This window comes from Ceratotherium simum, chromosome 32 (genome assembly GCF_057802395.1).
Source record: "Ceratotherium simum simum isolate JZ-2026a chromosome 32, ASM5780239v1, whole genome shotgun sequence".
In the NCBI taxonomy this organism is placed as follows: domain Eukaryota; kingdom Metazoa; phylum Chordata; class Mammalia; order Perissodactyla; family Rhinocerotidae; genus Ceratotherium; species Ceratotherium simum.
Window position 1 is genome coordinate 17,611,174 of NC_141931.1, and position 20,246 is coordinate 17,631,419.

At 40.4% G+C, this 20,246-nt stretch overlaps 1 protein-coding gene across 1 annotated transcript in view; it reads left to right on the forward strand.

Annotated features, from left to right (window-relative positions):
* The window catches only part of CUBN (cubilin), a 256,070-nt gene that overhangs the window by 102,199 nt on the left and 133,625 nt on the right, over positions 1 to 20,246 (forward strand). Inside the window, exons 29-31 of the mRNA XM_087420786.1 lie at positions 11,857 to 12,038; positions 17,468 to 17,642; positions 19,094 to 19,263. Of these exons, the coding sequence (XP_087276912.1) occupies positions 11,857 to 12,038; positions 17,468 to 17,642; positions 19,094 to 19,263 (527 nt within the window). The remainder of the gene's footprint in view (positions 1 to 11,856; positions 12,039 to 17,467; positions 17,643 to 19,093; positions 19,264 to 20,246) is intronic.

Below are 20,246 nucleotides of genomic sequence, written 5' to 3' on the forward strand. Positions count from 1 at the left end.
CTAAATTACACAATTCATTCTTTCTTCAGGTTCAAGTAGCAATAATGGGGGCTAAGTGTATTACTTAGCAAACGAATAGTTCAGAATAGCTAATATTTGTCTGTCCTTCAACACAATGTCTGCTTTATTACTCATTTATAAAGTGCCCTTCTTTTGGAGTTGCTACATATGGTTGATGGAATCATGTGCTTCCAATCTGGGAGAGACCACAGAGATCATCTGATCTGTTATCATGGGTTAGTTACACCAACGAGCTTATAAGAGGAGTTATATTAAAGTGAAGAGAGAAAGGATAGCTGCCCCCAAATAGATTGGTTTGACTGGAGGTAAACCATGGGGGATGGAATGGAGCACTGGAGGATTTGGTTAACTTTGGAGCCCAGCCAGAGGGAGTTTTGCCTCCCCTAAGTTAAGGATGCTGGCTAGCTCGCTGGGTGCCTGCAGCATTTGCCCTGTGAGAGATCTGCACCCCTGGTATTATCATCACAGAAAACAATCTTGTCGCTTGGGCTTGTCAGAGTTTGGAGGGTCAGAGGATGCCAGGACCATTGGCGTGGTGCTGCCCACATTCGTCCCTTTGTCAATGTGGAGCGAGGTTGGGGGTTGGGGAAAGGTGAGAGAAGGAATTGGGGTTGGGGGTGGCGAGTGATGCGGAGCCCTGAGAGGGAGGCTGGTGAGATTTCCCCTGCAAGAGCGCTGTGTACCAAAATAATTAAATGGAAAGAAAGCAGGATTAGAATGAATACTTTTAAATAGAAATATGAGTGTTGACCTTGGAAATCGCATAAAGTGAACACGTTTCCTCTGTCTTTGCCTGTTTGGAGGATTTCATAAAGTAGTTATTAGTACCCTTAGGCATGACTACTTAGTCAGGGAAATTAGTCCAGTTGCCTTGGTCTCTTTTCATTTCCTGGGAAGATATTTTTATACTATTTTAGTATATTTGTTCAAAACCCCTCAATAATTTCAAAACTGTCTAAGGGAGAGAAAGATTTGTTGATTGATTGATTTCTCCTGAATTGTAAGCGTAGAATTTCTACTGGGAAACCATTTTTTAATTTGGTTGGAATGAGTAGATTAGAAGGAAAATGATATAGTTAATCAGAATGAAAAGATGATGAGATTGGCTATAGTTCTCTGGGTCAAAATGAAAGATTTTTATCCTTTCATACACAGGAAATAAAAATTCATATTATGTGGAAAGTCCTAAAATATGGCTACCTTGGATTCATTTCTCTTTAATGGTGTACTAAACTTCAATTGAATTCAATATTGAAACACTTCAATATACAGATTCAGGACATCTCAGGGAGTCAGATGGCTATGGTAATCTTAATTTTGAATATTCATATGACATATAATAATTTAAAAGGCATTTTATAACTATGGACAATATTGATTTTTTAGTTCCTTGTATCTATTTTCCAAGTCATTAACTTCATGTTATGGCCTTATTCTTCTACACTTTTTTTTTTTTTGTCTCTACATTGAAACATATCCATTGCTGTGGAAATCAGTTAGATAAAATAGTTATCACAAAGTCTAGGGCTGGGATGAAGTCCTTATGGACGATGAAACTTTCTAAACCCTTACTGAGTCCTCAGTGCTAAAAATCACGATCCTTAGTTCTTGGGTTTGCTTGTTCCCTCCTAATGTGACACTTAGCCCTACATTTGTCTCTAGTTTTATCAACAATAGACTTTGCTGAGTCTGAACATTTGTATCCCCTCAAAATTTATCTGTGGAAACCTAACTCCTAAGGTGATGTTGTTAGGAGGTGGGGCCTTTGGGATGTGAGTAGGTCACTAGGGCACAGCCCTCAGAATGAGATTGATGTCACTGTAAAAGAGACCCCAGAGAGATCCCACACCCCCTTCTGCCGTGTGAGGATACCATGAGAAGTCTGCGACCCACAAGAGGGCTCTCATCCGACCATCCTGGCATCCTGATCCCAGACTACCAGCCTCCAGAGCTGTCAGAATAAACTTCTGTTGTTGATAAGCCACCCAGTCTGTGGAATTTTGTTATAGCGGCCCCAACAGAAGTTCTCTATCTTCTAATTTTATTCTTGACCAATCGTCATCTAAATCTCAATGTGATAAATAGGAAGGAATTAATACAAGAGGGAGTAGGGAGAGCTTGCAAACCCACGCTCCTCCAGGTGCTACACTCATAGTTCTACCATTTTGTGCCTGCCTTTAAGTGTGGCCACTCGTTTATCAGGAAAAGAACGGGGATATATTAGCTCCCTAGGGCTGCTGTAACACAAACGAGGTGGCTTAAAACAACAGAAATTTATTCTTTCACAGTTCTGCAGGCTAGAAGTCCAAAATCAAGGTGTCAGCAGAGCCTGCAAAGTCTCTAGGGAAGAATCCTTCCTTATCTCTTCTAGCTTCTGTTGGTTGCTGGCAATCCTTGGCTTTCCTTGCCTTGTAGATGCACGACTCTGATCTCTGCCTCCATCTTTACATGGCCTTCTTCCTTCTGTGCGTCTGTGTCCAAATTTCCCTCTTCTTATAAGGACACCAGTTAGATTAGATTTCAGTCCCACTTTACTCCAGTATGAACTCATCTTAACTTGATAACATCGCAAAGACCCTATTTCCAAATAAAGTCACATTTACAGCTTCCAGGTGGACATGAATTCTGGGGGACACTGTTCATCCCAATTCAGGAGATTCTGCAGCTTTCAACAACTTTCTCCTCGCCTGGCGTCGCCATGCTTTGTCTTTGTTCTTCTTCTTGTCTTTTTTCTTCCTTTTTCCTCAGGAGAATTTTGCATTCCTTGGTCTTTATATTACCTGACTGATTTCTCTGATTTCATCTTGTAATTGCTTCAGTTTGTGTATTTGCCCTCACAGAATAAGTGCTAACCCACAAAATCCCCCTGAAAATTAATCTGCTAATCCATAAGATCAGATCAGATCCTTAAGATTAGATGAATTCTGGGGGCTTCACCCTTCGCCTTTCTTCAGACAGGAATAGTGATCTGACTTTAGTCTTTTCTCTAGTAGGACAGGTGCCTATCATTTGCCTTTCTCCTGTATTCCAGGAGAGTGGCATACACTGTTAGACTATTGGGGAATTAACCGGGAAAAACAAAGCAGGAATTGCTGGCTTTTTGTGGTTCTTATACATGCCACAGTCACCTTTGGACAACTTTGGCCATTTTCAGGAGCTCACATTCCTTTCCAGTTCCACTTCCCACCCCCAACCTGAAAATTTCTGTTCAATTATATTATTTGCATATCTTGCAGATGTATCAGAAGTGAGGACTGTGTATTCCAGGAAATAGTTCAACCTTGCCTTGGGTTGGGCCTTCCCCAACTTCTGAGCTCTTAGTTACCCTTTCACATCATACCTGCCCAACAAAAAGAGTCCTTACTGGTAACTTCTGCCTGCGACCCCACTCCCTCCACATGCTGCCCTTGTGTGTATCAGAGGGAAACTGGGCTAACCAGTGAGGTGCTCTCAAGGTATTGCAGAAGAGAAAGGTTTTATTTTTAAATTAAAGGAAAACTATTAAAATGTAAATCATTGATTTTAATGAAATATGTGAGCATCATCATTGATTGTGTTTAAATTGATTCTTTTACTATCCTTTGGCTTTTCAACTTCTTTTTAACATTGACCACTGGTTTCTCGGATGTTTCCCTCAGAAATGAGAGGATAAGGGTGTGTCCTCTTTGGGTTGGTTCTCTATTCCTTTTCCTCCAGCCTTGGTGGGCTTTGGCCATGTCACTTCCATGCCGGCAGCCCTACCCATGCCACTGGTTTATGGAACACAGTTCCAGGAAAATGTCAAGTGTAAAGAGGTGGCTGCATTTGATCAATCGTAGGGAAATACGGAACATCCTTTTAAACTTTGTGTCTCTGATTCCATTTAGCTGTTTCATTGCTGGTTTGTTTTTATTAAAGCTCTTTTATTTAAAAACAACAACCCACAATCTTGAAGATAGAACATACATAGATTGTGTTTAACTTTTTTGTTGTTCTGGAATTTATAACTCATTGCTTGTTTTAGACCAAAAAAAAAAAAAAAAAGACCAGTGTTAGCAAAGTCCTTTTATGAAAAAGATTTAAATGATCTTTACAAGCAGGTTTAGCAACAGCTTTAAACTCTTCCTTGTTCGGAGTTCAGTAGATCAAGGTGCTTCCTGCTGATAAGGTCGGAGCTTCCTTTCAGCTGATGGCTGGGAGTTGGGAGGAAAATAGAATCAAATAGATTATCAGTCACCAGGACTAAAAGTTTCATAAAGATTAACTAATTAAAACTGAAAAACATATGAGTCTCTTCAGGACATTATTTTATTCCAGTTCAGCTGGTGTCTAATGATGTCAATATATTAGATTTTGTCAGATTTGCCTCAAGTTAAATGAAAAAGATTTTTGCTTTATTTGTTTATTTTTTAGGTTGCTATGGTGATTTTTTTCTCAGTAGATGGACAGGACAGTAATGAGGGCAGTGTTTAACGCTGCCATTCCAGCACATTAGGGCTGAAGTGCCCAACAAGGCATAGAGAGAGAACACAGAACGCGGGATGGGGTAGGGGGGTTTGGAGGTGAGAGGGGATGGGAGGGGTGGCCCCAGATCTGCCATTCACTATGTGAGCTGCAAGTCCAGCAGCCTTCTTGAGCCTTATTGCTCATCTCTAAATTGGGCCCAATATGATCATTCTTGCCTACCTCACAGAGTGGTTATGAATTTCAAATAAGATAATGTGCTTATTAAAAGCACTTGGAAAAACTGTGAGCTACCAAACAATTATAAACTGTCTTTATTGTAGCTTAATGAACAATTGATTTCTTACTTCTCATCAGCTATTCATGATGGCTCTTTAGCTGCTGTGGTAATTCCTCCTCTAGCTCCAAGTGTTTCTCTAATCTCATCCCATATCTGGATAAACTCTTGTGAAATTATAATACACAGCACGTGTGGAATGATTATCATGTGCAAGACACTTAGCTAAAAACTTTACTTTGGTTATTTCATTTACTCTATATAACAACCCTATGAGGTTAAGTACTAATTCTTGGACTGTTATAGATAAAGAAATTGTGGATTAGAGAGGTTAAATTAGTTATCCAAGGAGTAACACAGCCAGGATGGGGACCCATTTTGTCTTATGTCACAGCCTTTGCTTTACTTGTTTGTTATTATATTTCCAAAAGTTTTGCAACGTAACATGCAACTCTGAAATCATGTTGTCTCCTCCATGAAAATCTTCTCTTACCAGTTGGGTGTAAAGAGCCACTCTCTCTATTTCTTTTAAAGGGATATCTCTCAAAACTCTTTATTTGTTACTCCATTGTCTACTACTTGGTTAGTGTTTTCATCACTTAATCATTTTCTTTGTGTAGATTCCTGAAATGCTTTCCTAAATTATTGTCCTCTATTTTAGATTACTGAAGCCCAGTTATAGAAAACTTCTCTGTTTCTTTTACATTCTATTATTCATTCAACCTGACAGGTAACATGATGATGAAGATGATATTGGGAGTCTAAACATCACATCCAAGGTTATTTCCTGATGGTTATTGGTTGATATAACTTCTTTCATCTGCAGCCTTGTCTATCCTCCATGACTCTCTCCTACCCCTTCCTGTGACTCCCTGATCACCCACCCAAAGTCACAGACATGACTGACAATGACATGATCGTGTAAAATTATTGCATAGCCTGCTAAACTGCGTGTTTTCTCAGCAGTTTCATTTGTTTTAACATTTGCAGTTGTGTCTGTACCATTATTTCTACTCTAAATGAAATGTAGACACCTGAGATTTTCCAGAAGCCTGGTTATTTCCATCTCTAAAATGGGCGGATGGATTTAGAAACAGATTTTCTTCTGTGACTCATTCAGGAAAAATTGTATTTTAACAAGAGATTGTCATGTCCTGAAGCCCACACAAAGGGAAATAGTGCAGTGAACAGAACACTTTTTCCCCTTCCTGGCCCCAAATAAATTGAAATTTAATAAGAAACTAATATTAGGATATTTGTTTATGTAGAAAATGTTTAGTATTAGATATCAGTAGCACTGATAACACTACGTAGCTAAAACAGCTTACCACATGTCTATTTTTGAATTCCACAATCTTTATTAAAAATAAAACAAAAACAAACCTTGTCGCAGGCCAGCCCCAGTGGCCTACTGGTTAAATTCAGCACACTCCGCTTCAGCAGCCCAGGTTTGGTTCCTGGGGGCAGACCTACACCACTCATTTGTCAGTAGCCGTGCTGTGACAGCAGCTCACATACAATATAGAGGAAGATTGGCACAGGTGTTAGCTCAGGGTGAATCTTCCTCGGCAAAACAAACAAACAAACAAACAAACAAACAAAAACAAAACTTGTCTCTACCACAGAAGGTGCAGAAATAGTAAATCAAATAAAATGAACAGCTTTGCTACCTATTATGAACAAGAGACGGTTAATGAAGCAGAATTGAATCATTTAGCTTTTGATTCGTTTCAGCATTTGAAACACATATTCTTTCCTTTAGAATTACACACAGTAGGATTTTTGGACTGTCTTGGTATTTCTTTTGACTGACAGTGGGATAGTACGTGTTGATAAAGATTCTAAATCACACTTCCTATATTGTAACTGATTCCCTTTTTCACAGCTAAGTAAGTGGAAAATGATGCATGAATACAATTCAAAAGACTCACATTATACATTCTTTCCAAAACTCTATTTATTATGAATTTTAATTATTATTTGCTTTCATCTATAATTTAGTAAGTTCAACTCTTGATATGAATTTATAACTTTTCATTTTTATCCATAATCATAGAATTCCAAGTTCATATTTCAGTGTTTCACTGTTGGCCTAATGATAGCTTGAATTTATGAAACAAAGTATCAAATAAATTTATTACATATTTAATTTTTTTGGTTAATATAAATCTTCTTAATTTTGTTGTGAATATGTTTTTACTTGTCACTAAAATAGAGCATAGAAAAAACAGACATCATTCATTTTTTCAGTTTTTAAAATATGTATCTTGACATATTTTCTCTTGCCTAATACCAAGTATGCATTTCTCAAAGAGTCCCAAAATCTAGGAAAAAGTGATGCTACTCAGAGAGTGAGGCATAACTGGCTCAATGCTGATCAAAATCTCTCATCTGTGGACTGGATATGACATTGGACTACCGAAACTAACAAATTTTGGGGGGCCGGCCCTGTGGTGTAGCTGTTAAGTGCACACGCTCGCGGCTGGCTTCCCCAAGTTCGGATCCCGGGTGTACACTGACGCACCGCTTGTCAGGCCGTGCTGTGGTGGCATCCCAAATAAAATGGAGGAAGATGGCCACAGATGTTAGCTCAGGGCCAGTCTTCCTCAGCAAAAAGAGGAGGACTGGCATGGATGTTAGCTCAGGGCTGATCTTCCTCACAAAAATAAATAAATAAATAAAATACAATAAAAATTAAAAATAAAATATCTTTTAGCAACTCAACCTGAAGATTTATTTCTTCTTATTTGTAACTTATAACCATTTAACATGTAAAGGATAAAATAGAATTCACTGATTGTATTTTTCAAATCAAAACTTATTGCAATTACTCTTTGCAAACTGAAGGAAAAGCAAAAAAGAGTTTAATGACTTGCAGGAGGGCATGTGATAATGGCACTTTTTATGTCTATAAATGGACTTTTTTCAAGAGGCGTTGAATACACGTGGCTTCTACAGTACTGCTTGTACTATGGCATATGTTTAATAAATTCTTATTGAATGAAAAAATGTATGAACAGGAATTGAAAAGTTATTTTTATCTCTTCCAAAACTTTGAAATACAAGAGTGGAGTTAAATTTCTACCATAATTATCAGAATTAACTTTATTTTCCAGTACTTTATAGTTTTTACAATAAAATACCACTAAATTAATTTATTCTGTTTTTGCATTTCATATGGACTTTTAAATCAAAGTTGTTACTTTTCGATATGTTAAACCTCAGAGGTAGTGAGAGCATGAAGGAAAAAAAGAAAGCTTCAAAGAGTTTTCAGGCTCCAACAGTTTTTGTCTCCTTCTCACAACCACACAGTGTTTTTCCCCAATAGGGTATTACTTTTAATAATACTCGAATTTCTCTTTAGAAGACACACACATAAGTGCTGTTGATGAGAACACGACATACCTAAAAATAAAATATTGCTTTGTTTTTTATAAACTTTGTTTATGTTTGTTTTAAATCTTAGGAAAAAGTACACTGTGAGTCTCCAGAACTGTAAGTGGGTAAATAAAATAAGTACTGCAATTTTTCAAAGCATCAGTGAATGCCAAGAATCTGATATTATCATTCCAGCTTACAGTGCCTAGTTTAAGGGTATTAGTATCCTGTTATTTGCAAAGGAATTTGCAAGGAAACCTAAAACAATTGGAAAAGACAATGGAAAAACGTTATACAGATTCTCGGATGAATCAACTATGATAAAAAACAATTGAATTAGATTGTCTGATGAACTGAAGCTAGAAAAAAAATGCAGAGATGAGAAATCCAAGCTTCCATTTCCTTGTTTTCTTTTATATAATGTGGGCACAAAGTTATTTTCCTCCAAAGATTTTTTCATTGGATTATTTATTTTATACAACTGATACCAAGAACCATTGGAGCTGAAAATGTAGGTTGAAAAAAAAATCGGAGTAACAGAATGGCTTTGCTTACCTATAACGTATTTAGCAAAAGGTGCTACATCTTAAGATAATTTATATGAGCCACTGTGTTGCATAACTCCAGGGAACATCATTTGATGGAATATACTGTGGCTGGTGCCCCCTGGAGTTATGCAGGGGTGCTGAGGATATATACAATCGGTGCTGATTTTGGCTTCAGGAACATTTTCCATGTGTTGTTGTAGTAGGAAAAATATTTTCTAATCTTTCATGGCACTTATGTTTTTTTAACATTCATCACGGTCTATAAACAACGTCAGCACGTCTTAATTTTAAACAGCTTTTTTGCAGAGCTTTAGTCAGAAATAAAAGTAGGAACTTTATAGGCCATAGGAAAGATACTGCCCTGTGCAACAAATTAAAAGTCGGAAAACACAGAGGTTTTCAATGGAAGCAGGAAACTGGCAACTCAATAAGATGGCAGCATGATGAACTGAAATCAGGTTTCTTTACTAAATCAAGATTCTTCTTAGAATTCTCCTCAGCTATTCTCAGTTAGGTGGAGATTCTGTATAAAGAATATTTCTTTGGAACTTTTTAAAAACTTTTTTCTAACTCACCGTACAGGATGGATTTGCATAGGGTGGATAGTAGACATGACCTCAGCTTTGGTGTGATTTATGTTTTAAATCACAGCAGTTTAATTTCGTTCATGTGAAAATGCACATATGTTCATAAAGGAGTGAGGAGGCACTATGCTTTTAAACGTGAAAAGCCTTGATGGGGAATAACAAGGTACTTGGGAGAATTTACCAACCGATAAAGAATATTCTGAAACAATAGAAAAGGAGGCCCAGATACGTTAACAGAGCAGAGTTTTTTTTAATCACCAAAAATTGCTATTAGAAAACAAGATAGGGCTGGCCCTGTGGCTTGGTGGTTAAGTGCGCGCGCTGCGATGCTGGCGGCCCGGGTTTGGATCCCGGGTGCGCATCGAGGCACCACTTCTCCGTTCATCCTGAGGCCGAGTCCCACATGCAGCAACTAGAAGGATGTGCAGCTACGACACACAACTATCCACTGGGGCTTTGGGGGGAAAAAATAAAATAAATAAAATCTTTAAAAAAAAAAAAAAAAGAAAACAAGATAATCTATTTTTTCTAGCTTTATCTTTAATTTTGTCTTTAAAATTTGAGCCTTCCTCAAATTCTACTTCTTTGGTGAAGTTTTCTCTCCCACTCTATTCTGAAATCTCTGTCTGAATTCCTACACACCATGTGAGTGTGTGGACTATAGGAATTAAGTACGCCAGCACTACCGGATTGCCCGGACTGGTGCCCTGGTTCCACCACGAACAAGCCAGCTAACCTTGGGCAAGCCTCTTGACCTCTGTTCACATTGATTTGCTCATCTGAGAAATGCAGACAATAGTAGTACCTGCTTCACGAGGTTATTATGAGTATTAAAATAGGAGATACGTGTAAAGCACATGTAAGCACTCAGTAAGCGGTGGCAGTTTGTCACCGTGTGCCACCTGTGCAGCATTTGATTATCTGTTGTAATGATTTGCCTTAACTACTTTCTAAGGCATGATACATAAACATTCATACAACGTGCACTGCAGTCTTTTTCCAGGCTTGGGTTTCATATATCCGGGTTTTGTTTGTTTGTTTGTTTCTGTGAGGAAGATTGGCCCTGAGCTAACATCTGTCTCCCATCTTCCTCTTTTTGCTTGAGGAAGATGGTCCCTGAGCTAACATCTGTACCAGTCTTCCTCTACTTTGTATATGGGACACTGCTACAGCATGGCTTGATGAGTGGTGTGTAGGTCCTCTACTTTGTATATGGGACATTGCTACAGCAGGGCTTGATGAGCGGTGTTAGGTCCTCTATTTTGTATGTGGGACGCCGCTACAGCAGGGCTTGATGAGCGGTGTCTGAACCCGTGAACCCCGGGCTGCTGAAGCGGAATGTGGGAACTTAACCACTATGCCACTGGGCCGGCCCCTGTTTGGTTGGTTTTTAGATATAAGTTGCCTGGGTCAGGACCTATATCATTTATCTTTTTTGTCTTTAATAGGCTTTATTTTTTAGAAGAGTTTTAGAAGTTTCACAGCAAAATTGAGTGGAAGGTAGAGTTCCCACATACCCTTGTCCCCACACACGCACAGCCTCTCCCATTGTCTACATCCCCCGCCAGAGTGGGACATTTGTTACAATTGATAAACCTCCACTGACACATCATTATCACCCAAAGTCCATAGTTTACATTGGGTTCACTCTTGGTGTTGTACATTCTATGGGTTTTGACAAATTTATGATGACCTGTAGCCATCATTTTAGTATCATGCAGAGTATTTTCACAGCCCTAAACATCCTCTGTGCTCTGCCTATTCATCTCTCCTTCCACTCCAGCCCCTGGCAACCACTGATCTTACTGTCTCCACAGTTTTGCCTTCTCCAGAATGTCATATAATTGGAATCATACAATATGGAGCCTTTTCAGATTGGCTTCTTTCACTTATTAATATGCATATACATTTCCTGCATGTCTCTTCATGTATTGATAGCCCATTTGTTGTTAGTGTTGAATAATATTCCATTGTCTGGATGTACCACAGTTTATTTATCCATTCAGCTACTGAAGGACATCTTGGTTGCTTCCAAGTTCTGGCAATTATGAATAAAGGTGCTGTAAAAATCGGTGTGCAGGTTTTTTTGTGGACATAACATGTATTTTTTATTTCCTATAGTCTCTTGTACAAAGATAAGGATTTTTAGCACTTAGAATTCTAGATCTTAGGTCTGAAAGGGACTTAGAAATAATGTATTAGATATAAAGAAACTGAAGACAAAAGGACATGGTGTTCACTCTCTAACACTGCTCACATAGTCCATTGTACTTCCTACTATGAAACTCTCACCTAAATGCAATGAAGATAATCTAAAAATTAGAATGACATTTTGAACATATTACCAAAGATTTGATGTGTTGAGAATAAGGACAGAGAATTATTGCACCAAATGATATAATCAATGGTTTTTCAAAAAGAATAAATTTAATAAGTTGTAGCCATGATTTTTTCTCATTGTTTTATAATTGCTTAATTATAACTATGATTTTTCTCCTAAAGTAGGCATTGTGCATTTTCAATTGTCTTTTGGTGAGTCGGGTTTTTGAATTTTTCCCAGTGGCCGATGCCCACTTTGAACTGAGCCCTGCTGTTTTCACAGGTTGTGGTGGGGAGTTGTCCGGGGACACAGGCTCCTTCAGCAGCCCCGGGTACCCCAATACCTATCCGCCCAACAGGGAGTGCATCTGGTACATTAGCACCGCCGCGGGGAACAGCATTCAGCTCACCATCTACGACTTCGATGTGGAGTATCATGCAAGCTGCAACTTCGACGTCCTGGAGGTAGGAATTTAGATTGCTTCTCAGCGCATTCCAGAATTGGGGGTAACACTGGAAATCGCTCTGCAAAAATCCCTAAATTCTTTCCAGTGGCCGGCAGTGTTCTCTTCTTAGACATTTTGATGAATGTCAGCCCTCCGTGAATTACATTTACAGACAAATGGGATCAATAGCTCAGTTTAGGTTTCCCTAAGAGCAGTCCTTGAAGGACTTGGTGGCAGGCAGGTTAACCAGGAGATGAGGCCAGGAAGCAGGGGTGAGGGAAGGTGGAGGAGGAAGAGCCAATGAAGGGAGTTCCTGTGGGCAGCTTGGGCTTAATCCCGCTGGGACCCTCTGAGGACCTATGAGGAGTGCTCCTCAGAATCATCACTCTCAGGACACGAGGCTGAGGCATCAGTCCCCCAATTCCCGTCCCCATTGATGGGGACTTGGGATTGTCAACACCCCACCCTTTCAGTATGAGAAAGCTCCCTCAGGAAAGGCAGTGGGGAGGCAGAGTGTAGAGAAGAGGTGGGTGCTTGGGGTGGGACATGGCAGTCAACAGAGGAATTGCCCCCCGCAGCTGCCATCTGAGGGGGGTCGACATGGTACAGGGCACAAAACACATCTGCTGCAGAAGGTTTTTGAAAAAATGGTCACTTAGAAAGTGTGAGGCATTTGAAGATAAGAACTTTTCCAATCCTACTGCAAAGGGTTTATCTCAGATAATTCAGACGGCCTTTTAGAATCTATTCTTTCTATTTTTTTTTTGGTGAGGAAGATTGGCCCTGAGCTTACATCTGTTGCCAATCTTCCTCTTTTTGCTTGAGGAAAATGGTCCCTGAGCTAACATCTGTGCCAATCTTGCTCTATTGTTTTTTTTTTGTACGTGGGTCACCGCCGCAGCATGGCTTCAAAAGTGGTGTGTAGGTCCACGCCCGGGATCTGAACTCGTGAACCCTGGGCCGCCAAAGTGGAGCATGTGAACTTAACCACTGTGCCACCAGGCTGGCCCCATGATCAGCTTTCTTTTGCAGGAATCTAGTCCTTAGGAGATGTATATGTGCATCTTTTGAACTTTGACTTGTCTGCAAAATTTAATGGCTTCCAAGTACACACAAAGCTCCTGTCACTTCAGCTATAGGGACTGCCATTACACATCATGAAAAGTGTTCTACATCTAGTAGAACTTAAGCTCCAGGAGGGCTGGGTATTCGTCTGCTTTGGCTTTGTTTTATTTTACTGTTATACCCCTAGTGCCACAGAATACTTGGCAAATAGTTGACGTTTAACATATGTTTGTGGAATGAATGAAAGCATCCAAATCTCTGACTGACGCACCATAATCATGCAATTTGTGGAGGTGTCAAAGGGATTTTTACATCCATTTTCCCATTTGAATGTTAAAAAATCCTGTGAGGTTAGGGGGGAATTTTTACCCTTTCTCCTTTTTACCGTTGTCGAAACCGAGGCTCAAAAAGATTGGTGGGTTTTCCCATGACCACAAGGATGGTGCGGGGAAGAGCTAAGCACTGAATTTATCCACTCCTCAACACTCCGTGTAAGCCAGTGTGAAAAGACAGAGGTGAGCAGTGTGCAAGACGTGGAAATGAGTGGTATATACTTTATAGGGATTTTAACGCTTAAAAGCTTTATTTTGGGCCGCCCAGTGACATAGTTAATTTTGTGCACTCCGCTTTGGCAGCACGGGGTTCGCGGGTTCGGATCCCAGGTGCAGACCTACACAGGGCTCATCCAGCCATGCTGTGGCGGCATCCCACGTGCAAAATAGAGGAAGATTGGCATAGATGTTAGCTCAGGGACAATCTTCCTCACCAAAAAAAAACCCAAAAAACAAAAAAACCAACAAAAGCAAAAACTTTATTTCATTACCAAACAAGTTCTTTCCTTGAAGAGAAATGGGGTTCTCAAATCACGCCCTCCCTGTGTGGGTGCAGAGTCACCAGGAATTGCATTTAGCAGCTCGTCACCCTAAAACAAGATAATGCTGCAGTAAGTGAAACCAGAGACAGGGCTGGTGAGTCCTTGAGCTAAAACCCATACCCTTGTCTTCCTGTAAGTACATTGCTGAATCAGGACTCCATCTCAGAGAGGAACAGCTTTTCAGGAGGAAAGAACAAGGTGGCTCCTGAAATTCACACTCACAGTACGAAGTAGAACAGCACTCACACGTGGAATGTTCCAGCGGTCTCCCTTGCTAGCAAGGATATTTCTCAGTTGCATAAAACCCCCTGACACTTACAAAGGGCTGGCAGCAGACTTTTCCGCTGTAATGTGAAATGATCCTAACCCTTCATTTTCATATTCCAAAGCGCATGTGATTGTTTGCCCACTTGGCAAAATGTAAATGGGTTCATTGTGCTTTGGGTCTTGTCACACCCGTTACGTGAGAAAGCAGAGATTGGGGCTGTTCCCCGCAAGCAGCCTCGGGGAGAGAGGGACAAAGCAGAGTCTCCAGGCAGCAGCATTCAAGCAGAGTCCTGTGCCTGCACAGGAAGGGCCGTAAGAAGAGGCTGCAGTCTGCTTGGGGCTTGTTTTTATTAGAACAAGGTGGCCTCCTGTGTTCCGTCAACATCAGGGTTTGGGGGAATATTTTGAGCCCCTTAAATAACTTGGGAAAGTCTTTTTTCTTAAGGCTGAAATGAGTAACCTCCTTTTTGTTAAAAAACTGTCTGACATTTCTGCAAATGCTCAAGTTAGATGGAAAGTGCTGTAATAAATTTGGGCTAATGATTATAAACGATTTTTTCCATCCCTCATACCATAGATGCTGATAACATGTTAGCAACAGGTTTCAAAATTTGGGCGAGTGGCCCAGAAACATTGCTTTCTTGACTGATCTGTTCTCGGCCTGCACATTATCCTTTCCTGTTCTGCTAGGCACAGCCAAGTAGGACCGCACTGTCACCAGTAGGCTTACCTCCATTGCACCAAATTTAACCAGGAGCCAATATTTTTTTCCTTCAAAAATCAGTGTCCTGAGAGCAGCCAGTTGCATTAAGCAACAGCCGTTTCGTTACTCATAACCCTGGAATGCTGACTTGATTATAACAGTAAATGGAGCTAACAGAGCAGAAAGAAATGTTCAAAACAGATTAAAACCATAGGCTTTGAAAAGTTCTATATCCTGAGCATTTGCTAAAAACAGGTTTCTTTAATCTCTGATCATCAGACCAGTTCTTTTCCCCCCAAAGTTTAGTCATATGCTGTAGTCGAATGAACCACACCCTGAAATTCTTTCCATCTTTTTCCTCTTTTGAAGAGTCATGCCCTAACTATTGGTTTTATTCGTGGAAGCCAAAAGTACCATTTTATTGTTTTGGTCGTGGAAACACTGGCTGATTTGACTCGAGTCTCTGAGAAAGGAGCCTGAACTGGCATATAGCAGAAAAGGAAATCCACCCCTTGGTGCAATAATGCAAGACAATTGCCTGGTGTGGGCAGCTAGCTCCCTCTGGTCTCTCTGCGATGGTCTTTTGTGAGCCCAGCCCAGTAAGAGGGGAAGCAAAGAAGGTCAGAAGCGGCAGTGTTTATTCTTCTGGAGGCTTCTAGGCCCAGCCAACTCATACCCGTTATGTTTGTGATCTCAAGGGGACCCTGAGCAGGGAAAACAAAGACTATTTTGCCGACGCGCAAGTTTTCTTTGTTAAAACTAAACCCTGGTGCTCAATGTTCTCTCCAAATACGTGCTGCTTGCTGGCCTCGGATGATTAGGAGCACATGCTGTCGCTTTCATGCTCTGAGGACTGTGCCCTGGGCGAGAGGGGGTCGGGGATCTTGAAAATGAGAAAGGATGCTTTAAACCAGAAGGATCTCGTTTCTTCTATTTGCGTATGTGTACGTGTAAAGGGCCACACAGGGCTCCTCCTAACGTCCTGCTTTGGATGGGACTTTGGGGGCCGCACAAACATAGCTCCTCCTAATGAAAATAAGCATGAAGCAGCCAGCCTGCTTCATTCCTCTGCAATTACCGTCCTTGTGCTCAGCCCTCTGCGGAACAGCGGCTTCATTCTCTTTGGCCTTTCCCGCGTGGCTGGGGGGAGTTCATCAGACAAAGAAGTCATTATAGATTCAAATCACATACTGCGCACCAAGAGCAGGCTTCTTGTTCTCACTCTCTCCCCAGAGAACACTGGAGTGATTCCCCTATCAGTCAACAGCCCCGAGGGTGGGCAGGGGCCCGCCTGGGGTCTGAGGAATGGGGGGAGAGTGCACGGAGGTGGGAGAGCCACGGGGATGGTAGAGGAGGGAGGATGCGGCACACAAATCTCTCAGAGCGCTGCTTTCCCATTCTGGTTCTGACCCTGGGTATAGACTTATGTGCCCGTACATCTATGGGAGGGGGAGGGGCCCAGATACCAATATGCCTGAGCACTGTCACCCCAAATGGTCTTTCTTCTACAAATTCAAGTTTGGCAAGACCTGAAGGTAGGGGGTCAGTATCTTCTGTTTGATTCTTATCTTCCCTTCACTGCCCCTCCCCACCACCCGCACACACACTGGATAAGCAGGTCCCAAGAGTGATTGAGAAACCTGTGTATGAGGTGTCCTGGAGGCTCTGCCTGGGCTGGGCTAGACTTGCCTGCAAGGTGCTGGATGTGAGACCAAGGGGACACTGGCTTGGAGGAATGTGTCACAGCGGTATTGGATCCCAGTCAGATAGATAGTTGCAAACTGGAGGAGCCCAGGAGACCTGAGGACAAGTGAGATGGATCTAGAGGGAACCATCCAGATACTGAAGCAGAGTCCAGGCAATTCCTGAGTGGAAGATGGATGCTCTTGGTCATGTTCCTGTGAGTAGGCATGCTGGGAGTAGGTTCAGAGAGAATCTATAGGATTCCCTTCCTGAGGACACCACAGAACACACTGATAGAGGTTATATTTTCATATATAAATGCAAAAATATTATATTAAATGCCTAATCTTATAAAATACTCAGCTTGCAAAGTGGAAAATCCTAAAAATGTAATGAGGAGATCAGTAGCCCTCAATAAACTTAGTTTTCACAAACAAAATGGCTTTGTGCTAAGACTGTTCCTATGTGCCTAGAAGAGTTAGAAAATCAGACCTGATGCTTTGTTATCTGCAGTCCTCTGACAAAGAAAGCAGGGAGTCCTGTGAAGACATGAAAAAGAGGAAGAGGGGAGATAGAGAAGATTCTGGAATAATCTCTTCAGTTCAGTTCTACAATTCTGGCTGACGGAACGAGCAGGCATTTCGTGGATGGTTGAGCTTGTCTGTTCTTAGGGCAGAGGGAGTGCCTCTGAAAATCCAGGTCAAGTTTACAGTTCATCCCCACCCAGGGAGGCTGAGATTTCAACCTCCAATGATAATAAAATCCAAGAGCTGGTGGTAAAAAGGAGTCAGGAGAAGGGCTGTAATAGCTTAAATATGTCTCTTGATTTAAGCCCTTTTTGTATCTCTCATCGTAGGTCTATGGAGGCCCTGATTTCCACTCTCCCAGAATAGCCCAGTTGTGTGCCCAAAGATCATGGGAGAATCCCATGCAGGTCTCCAGCACTGGAAATGAGCTGGCAATTCGATTTAAGACCGACAGCTCCGTAAATGGGAGAGGCTTCAACGTCTCATGGCAAGCAGTCCCTGGAGGTGAGTGAACCAAGGAGGTATCTCAAAATACTTAAGCTGAGCCGTTGTTAAATTTCATGAAATGATTGGAGAGAAGTATGAAGGCTATATCCTGACAACTTTGTGACTTCTCAAATGGCGAATGCTGCTTTGGCATATACTCTTCCCTAAAAAATGTGGTAGAATTTAACTTCTGAAGTGTCACCTTGTATGTGAAAACTAGTCCGTGCAAGTATGCAAGTCCATGGTGAAAGCAGGGTGATTGGTTAAACATTACTTATTCTCCAGGGATCTTGTGCCTGTTCACCAGCCTCAAATTTGGGCATCAGCAAAGTGGTAAATTACTTCATGCTATAGTATGGACCTTTGGATGCTTGGCAAACGCCAAAACTGTACACGTTAAATTTGTGTTATGCCATGGAATTGCCATGTGTTATAACACATGTGCCTGTCTGCCCAAGATCTTAGGCAGTCTAAATAAATTACCTGCTGCAGATTTTTTAAATAAAAAATTAATGCACAAAATATTTTAGCAGGTGTTAACCTATACAATACTAATAACAGCCAAGTTTATTGAATGTTTACTATGTGCCAGTTACTTTTCCAACTATTCTCCAAGGGCTATCTCATGGAATCCTCACAACCACCCTATGAGGGGAGTTTATTTCATGTCTTCATCTCACTAATGAGGAGATTGAAGCTTAGAGAAGTTAGTGACTTGTCCAAAGTCACACACTAGAAAATGCCAAAGCAGAGATGTGACCCCAGGCTACCTTAAGGCCCTACTTCTAGAACTCTAAGGTAATGTAGTAAGTATGTTAGGTCTCTCCTAAAGTTAACCATGCATGAATTTAATGAGAATTATATAATTATACATACATAGTGTTCAGATAACCCCAAAATGATTCTCATTTATTAGAAAATAATACTAAATTTTTCCATGGATATACTGGTTTATATCATCGTAAACCCAAGAAATGACGGGTCATAGAGGTAGACATTGATAGGTATTTGATAATGTCATAGGAATAAAAAAACTGTACCAGGTCCAGAATATTAAATTTTAAAAGGCAGATATTAAATTATTTATAAAAGCATACAATCCTGAATTATCAAAATTCTTGGAAGGAGATGTGTTATTCTTACAGTATGCTATATTATTAGAGAACAATGAAGGGGCACTTCATGGCTTTATGAAAATATGATTTCATTTGCACTTATTTTTCAGTATTTTTAAAATAACTTCGGCGTCAGTATTTAAAGGATTTGAAGTATTTTCTTAGTCATCTTTCTTCGTTTGTCGAGATGAGTGAATTAATGGTGGATATTCAGTTCTTCAGAATGTTTAGCATAAACTACGTAAAACTGGTAGTCAAAAAAAGTAGCATATTGTTCTGTGCTACCAGGTAATGGTGTCAAGTTTTATGCCTCAGGGATTCCTCTCATTATTGCATTGGGTTTCCCACCTACAGGTTGTGGTGGGATTTTCCAGGCTCCCAGTGGAGAGATTCATTCTCCAAATTACCCCAGTGCTTCTAGAAGTAACACTGAGTGTTCCTGGGTCATTCAGGTGGAAAGAAATCACCGTGTTCTTTTGAACTTCACTGACTTTGACCTTGAACCTCAGGACTCTTGTATTATGGTAAGTGACATAAATTTCAAGCATCGGCTCTAGTCAAACCTGAGTCAAAACATTGCCCTATGAACGTATTTAGTGAATGTATTAGTTATGGCTGTTTTCAGTGTCAAATCATAGGAAACCAAACTATGGCAACGTAAAATATAAGGACATTTATTTTTTATCTAAATACAAATAGGGAGGTAGATAATCTCGGAGTTTGTTTAGCAATTAAGTTTCTGCTCTACCATTCTTAGTGTGTTGCCTTTTCATTTCATTTTGTGTTTGTTACCTCATGGTCAGAAAATGGCTGCAGCAGCTCTGAACATCCTGTCAGGAGTTCAAAGCTGGAGAGAGGGAGAGGGAATAGTGTTAGGTGTTTCCATTTTGTTTTTTTTTTTAATCAAGAAAGCAAAGTTTCACAGAAGTTCCCTTAGATGTCATTGGCCAGAATTGGCTGCAAGAGAGATTTGGAAAGTATAGTGGAATGGATTTATCATAACTACTTTAAATCAATTATTATTAAGCCTCTGGGGGTTCTCACAGGGTTCTACTCTTCTTGAGATCAGGATATCTCGATCTGCTACCTGAACAAATCAGTGTCTGATAAGACAGATTAGTTTGGAGTTGAGGGTGGAGGAGAAGGGATATGGCTATTAGTTGATTAGATGACAAAGTTTCTGTTACTACCAATTACTTGAATACATTCTCATCTGAAACTAATGCTTTATGCTTAATGTAGAAGTGAGTGAGGTTTTATTTTGAGGCTTTCTTTTTCTCTTTTAGCTTAATTTTTTGGGTTACCTGATTTTTTTAACAAAAGATTTTCCATCTTTCATTTGTATTTAGAAACATTTCATTCAAATATAAACCAGATTCTCTTGGAAAATGGATCTTTTTATTTCAGTTTCCTGGCAGTTTGTTACACAACCTCCAACTGGCTAGCTTTCAAATTTAACTTAAGAAAACCCAAAAGTTGTTTCACATTTTTCGGAGTAATCCAGTCT